General features: G+C 40.4%; 1 protein-coding gene across 1 annotated transcript in view; it reads left to right on the top strand.

Moving 5' to 3' along the window:
- Positions 1-586: 586 nt before the first annotated feature.
- fgf11b (fibroblast growth factor 11b) overlaps positions 587-6000 on the top strand; it is a 30569-nt gene continuing 25155 nt past the window's right edge. The window contains exon 1 of the mRNA XM_069146856.1: positions 587-1576. Coding sequence (XP_069002957.1) covers positions 1384-1576 — 193 coding nt within the window. The 5' untranslated portion in view covers positions 587-1383. The remainder of the gene's footprint in view (positions 1577-6000) is intronic.

Raw genomic sequence — 6000 nt, 5'->3', positions numbered from 1 at the left:
GTGTGCGTGTGTGTGTGCGCATGTGACAGGAAGGTAGCACATGGTGATGCTGTTCCACTCGAGGAGACAGAGAACTGTCACAATCTGCACCTCAAGCACTCTCTCCTTCTCCTCCTTCTCCTTCCTTCTCTGGCACCGTCTCTCTGTTTCAGTAGGGCAGTCAAATGATTGAGATTTTTTTTTTTTTTTTTTTTTTTTTCCGGCAGACGATCCTGTAAAATAACAAAATTGTAGCCTCTGTGAAGTGGCCGTTACCCATCTCTCTCTCTCCCACATTTTTTCTTCCTTTTCCCAGCCAAGCTCATTCTCACACATCACAGCTTCTACCTCCTACCTCCCCCCTCCCTCACTCTTTTTTTTTTTTTTTTTTTTTGCTCCCCCCCTTCTCTCTCTCTCCCTCATGAATGTCACCTCTACTGATGGTGGTGGCTGCTGGAATTCACACACACATACTCTCGCAACCACTCGCTGACTTTGGATGGGAGGAGGAAGAGGAGGAGGAGGAGGAGGAGGGAGAAGAGGAAGAAGAGGTGGAGGAGGAGGAGGGAGGGGGGGTTTGGTGAGGACTGTGGGAAAGGAGCGTGCCATTGGAGGCAGAAGAGGAATCTCTGTCTGTCTGTGTCCATGTCTCCGCTGCGTTCCCGGCTCCGTTCCGACAGAGACCGTCCACGTCCCGCCCGCCGCTCTACCTCTGGATTTAAGTCAGCTGGATTACCGCTCGGACTCTTGGCTCATTATTCCGCGCTGCCACATTTAAATGGGAGGCAAAGTTGGACCTCCGTGGACTGCACAAATGGTGACAAACAGTTTGATCTTTGTCGTGCTTTTAAGAGCTTCCTAGCATTCAAAATGATCTCAATTTTCTTCAGTAAAAGTGTTTTTATATGTAAACTAATTTGAGCTCCTTTTCTTTGGTACTGTCTATTTAAAGTAGGGTAGTTATTTTGCAATATCATATTTTGAACTTGGCTGTTAAGGAACATTTTCATTTAAAAGATGAGTGGAGAAGAGGGGTAGAAACATGTCTCCATCTTTACCTTTTCAAAAGTCAGTCATTTGAATCTTGCTCTCAGTTTTAAGCTGAAAATGTGACTGTGGCACTTTTTTTCTGAGCTCTATTACGGTCAGATTTAGATTTTTGGAGGCTTTATATCGGACCGCAGGTGAACTTGCATCTCTTCCAGCTGTTACCTCTCCCAGGGAACCCTCAGACAAAACTCTTCCCTGTGAACCCACTTAAACGCCCGATCTCCCGTGGGGGGGCTTCTCTAAAACGGCCGTTCTAATCTAGTTTATTTTTGGGGAAAGCAAAAAGCCAAAGCAGCGACTAGGGGGTACTGCACAGGAAGACACCCCCCTCCCAAAGGTGAGAGGGGGGGGAAGATGGCAGCTCTCGCCAGCTCTCTCATTAGACAGAAACGGGCGGTCAAGGATGACCAAGCCAACCGACCGGTAGCCAACAAGCGCAAGCCCTGTCCTAAGAGCAACAAGTCGCTGTGCCAGAAACAGATCCTGGTCCTGATCTCCAAAGTACGACTATGCGGGGGTCGAAAAGGTCGAAACGAAAAAAGACCAGGTGAGTTGCTGCTATCATCTTTTCTGCTATTCTCCTCTTATTGCTCATATTTGGGATAAAAGCAGAACAATTTGTTTAATGTAAAGAGAAAGAATTGTAGCATATAACTTCATATAAATAAATACAAATTCAATGCGTAAATATTTCAACTTATAATTTTAAATAATTCAACTTATCGTAATGTCTAGTATTTAAATTTGTACTTTGGTTGAGAATCAGTTTCTCTATTTTCTGTTTAAAAGAGTCTTGCAAGTTTCTTTAGTCGATCAAAAAGATGCTGGACTGTTTTTTCCCCGTCTTCATTCAAACCTCTTTCATCTGTAACAAACAACAGGGCATTTTGAAACTGCAGATCAACACTGTATTAAAACACCTCTCCATTACAGGACCAAGGCATCATCATGCATGATGCCTACTTTTCATGCATAAATAATCTGTTTACAATTCACAGTTAAAAGTTATCAATTTTAGATTTGCTGCCATGAAACCTTGTAGTTTCACATTCGCACTTCTTTTTATGGCTCCCAACTCCTGCAGCTTCACCTGTTTGGGAGCCGCTGTACTCAGCTCCAGTCAAAAATATAAGTTGTTCAGTGAACGCAGCTGAAATTACTTTGCAGACACACAGTGGAGCTTTTGCATTCTCAAATATATATTTATGTATACCTGCATGAACAGTAAAATGTGAAATGAAGTGAAAGGCATCAGTACCTGAGCTGGCTTCACTCTGTCAGGTTCTCTGATGCTCTTTGAAAGCACAACTCCAACTCTGAGGCTTTGGATGCAGATTCATGTGATGTGTTGCCAACATCACTTTTTCTATTGTCGATGGAGCAAAAAGCAAACCACAACACTGATGAGTACAATCAAAAATAAACAATCTCCATATTTATACTCAGAAATTATACAATATCATGCTATTTTTTTTAATGTTAAGGTTGTTTGTTTTATTTCTTAATGTGTTTTTTTCTTTTATATTTGCTATATTCCTAAAAGCAGTGTTGCATTAATTGAGGCAAAACGATAATGTAATTTCTTCATTTATTTTTCTCCTTTGGTGTGACTGCTAGACTGCTGAATTATTGAATTCATAACAGAAATATTTTTGCCTTCTTCATGCACAATTAGTAAGGGTAGTATGCTTACATTAAATTATGCATATTACAGAAATGTTTCCGCACAAACATTGTTCATAAAGAGGCCACACACTTTCATGGCTGATTGGGGAAGAAACAGGGAATTTAGAGATGTTGTTTTTCTTGTTTGTTCTTTACCCCGCCACAGCTTCAGACTGCATCTAAGCAGATTGAACGTGAGAGTGATGAGCGATGAGCAGAGCTTCGTGCTCGATAAGGACTTTCATTTTCTTCAGCTCTGTTTACTTGTGTTTACTTTGATTCAAACAGCATTGTCAAAAAGATCCATTTCGGAGCCTGATCACCTTTATTTGGTCTGGGTCTTTAGGCTTACAGCTTTAGTGGCATTTGTGGTGGTCTGGCAGGAAGAATTATCTGTACTGACTCAGTACATTTAAGTCTCTGTCATTAAAAGGGGAATAAGCTTCCAGCCAATCACATCCATTTCTGGGTTCTGTAACATGATAATTTACACTTACTGAAATGTGACATAACACTGATAAGGAGCTGTAATATTGCAGCTGTATTTCTGAGAAAAAGTGTTCAGTATTGGGACCATTATTTTGCATCTGTTCAGTTTAGCAGAGACAATCCCTGTTTATTTTTATGAAACTAGTGGAAAGTTGTTTACATAATGACACCAGATGTACGGCTGGTCTTGCAGCGGCAAAGGGGGCTGATGAATGAAAAGGCTTTATGTTCACATACAGTTACAATCAGTCCTGAGATGTCTTATTTGCTGTAGGAGCAGTTTCATTCTGTGCAACATGCATCAGCTTTTGGGGTTTTAAATGATATTAAGGAACTTCTAGGCTTGTAAATGTCAATGTTGTGTAGAAAAGAGCGAAAGCTGCATACGGTATTTTTTTTGTGGTTGCTTATATGCTAAAAGAATCTATATGAATGGCATTTTAAGCCAAGTATAACAAGGGTTTCCAGCTCTGATTGTGGCTTTATTAAGCTACTCCTGGAAAAGCAACATGCTAAAAACGACAATGTTAACATGTTTCATATGTATAATGTTCAATCATGTATCATGTTAATTGTCTGTTGTTATTGTGTTATTGTTTGAATTAGCACAAAGTAAAAATTACAGCTGAGGCTGATGGGAATGTCATTCATTTAGAATGTATTTGGTGATAAACGAAAGTCTTGGACAAACAAAGAACTTGACCAGATGATGGCGCTAGAGACAAAGTCATAAGATTACCAAAATCAGTAGTATTCATCTTCCGGCTATTATGTATGGTTCTACCAAATTCCATGGCAATCCATTCAATAGTGCTGGACCAAAATGGTGAACAGACCCACAGGCCTGGGTGTACTGTAACAACCCAAGCAGTATAGCTTCTGTTATGGCTTAAGGCAGTGCTAGTTTTGTGCTAGCAAACTGTAGTACTGTGACGTCAGTTTGTGAACTGCTGTTAGTGAAATGCCAACACCAGAACGTACCTCTTTATAAGATCGAAAAATCTAATTCATTATTGAATTATTTTCTGAAGGATGACCACAGCACTGGCCAGAGGGAGTGAACTTAGCAAATGAAACCATAATGACTTATGGGGAAAAAAAATTATAGACTTAGTATTTAATTCAGTATGAAATACTGGGAATTAGTATTTCATATTAAATAGGAGCGTATTAAAGTCAGAGGATTTTAAGAACCAGCCCCTAGTGGCCCTTAACGGCATTGCCATTTAAGAATCTTCTGCATTGGCTCAACTTTTCAGACACAGAGACTATATGCCCATTTCCATCTAGTTTATGGACTTTGCTTGACTGTTTAAATTGTCACCTCTATGCAAGGAAAGTCATAACTTCTACGGTTAAAACTAGTAGGAAGGAGGTACTTTAAAATTGAAAGGAATACAAATTTATATTTACACAGCACTGCGTTAAAGACTAGGATTTTTTTTCAGGCTATTTCATGTATATATATATATACTTAAAAAAAATTCTATCGGCTGGAAAAAAGATTAGAGATTAGGGATTAATTGTGTTCCACATTATGCAACACAACTACATATCTTTTGTAGCATTTACATCAGTTTGTTGTTTGCTTTAAGTTAATACCTTCATACCAGGGAATATATTTGTACATTTTCTCCGCACAGCACAGCCACCACAGGATTCTGTAGATTATTTTCTTTAAGAGGAAGAAAGTTTCAGCTGTCATATTAACATCACTCAAGCAAACATAAGCCTTATTTATTAAAGACATAAAGCAGGGATGCGATCCATGACAAACCACAGTATCTACCCGTCTTTACCTGCCTCTATCCTCTTTATCACCTTGCTCTGGGTATCCTACACTGTCCCTTACCATATAGGAGACCCTTTTAAGTTGTGGCGCTCCCACTGTCCGGGATCTGCACTGCCGCCCTCTTTTCAGATCAATTCAGCTCATTAATGTGTAGTGATTAATCAATAATCTCCCTCTTAGTTTGTTCAAGGTGGAATCTGACTTGAAAAGGGAGGGATATCGAACTGCCTTTCCCCGTGTATCACCTTTAGTTCGATCAAATGAGCACACAGTTGAAACATACAAACGTGTGTGCGTGCAACTGAAAAAATACAAAAAGAAAATTGCCAGTGACAAGAGAAAAACACTTTAACAACTATCTGAACTTTGGTAGAATAAAAATGTCACTAGACTTTACAGAAGCATTACCATAAAAATACAAATACGCCTTAAATATAACAACACTATTAGCTGAGTCATTAGAAACTAATGCATGCAAATATAGTGCAGACCTAGATATCTTGTGGCATTGAGTGTGCTGTTTGGCATGGAGGTGCAGTAGTATGTTGTAGGAGTAATCATCCGAGGGGACCGGTCGACAGTTGGAGCACAAATGTAGGCCCCGGCTGGCGGGCAGCAGACCGGGTTACAAGGAGAGATCCAGCAGAGGATAGCATTAAGCTGACCCCAAGAGATCGGGGCTGCAAACTCGCTTACTCAACAACACCTGATCAGACAATGCAGTGTTAGGTAGCTTCTCATCAGAACTTTACTGACTGTGACAGGGGTCAGAGAGAGAGAGAGAGAGAGAGAGAGAGAGAGAGAGAGAGAGAGTCTGCGGAGGTAAACACAAGCTTAAAGAGAAAATTAAAGATATTACTGATGTCAGAGGAAACTGTATTGAAAGGTGGAGGTGGATGGTGGGTGTCGACGTAGATAAAGAGATAATCAAAAACATGGGAAGATAAGTAGGAAGCGATGCCGGTGGAGATTAAAGGGAAGGTGGGTGGGACTGCAAAGAGGTGTGAATCAGCCTGTCATAGAGG

Source organism: Embiotoca jacksoni, unplaced genomic scaffold (genome assembly GCF_022577435.1).
Source record: "Embiotoca jacksoni isolate LCO1_2020_lvr unplaced genomic scaffold, fEmbJac1.0.p SCAF_13, whole genome shotgun sequence".
Classification (NCBI taxonomy): Eukaryota; Metazoa; Chordata; class Actinopteri; family Embiotocidae; genus Embiotoca; species Embiotoca jacksoni.
Note: the sequence above shows the minus strand (reverse complement) of the source record. Positions and strands in the feature narration are given on the sequence as shown.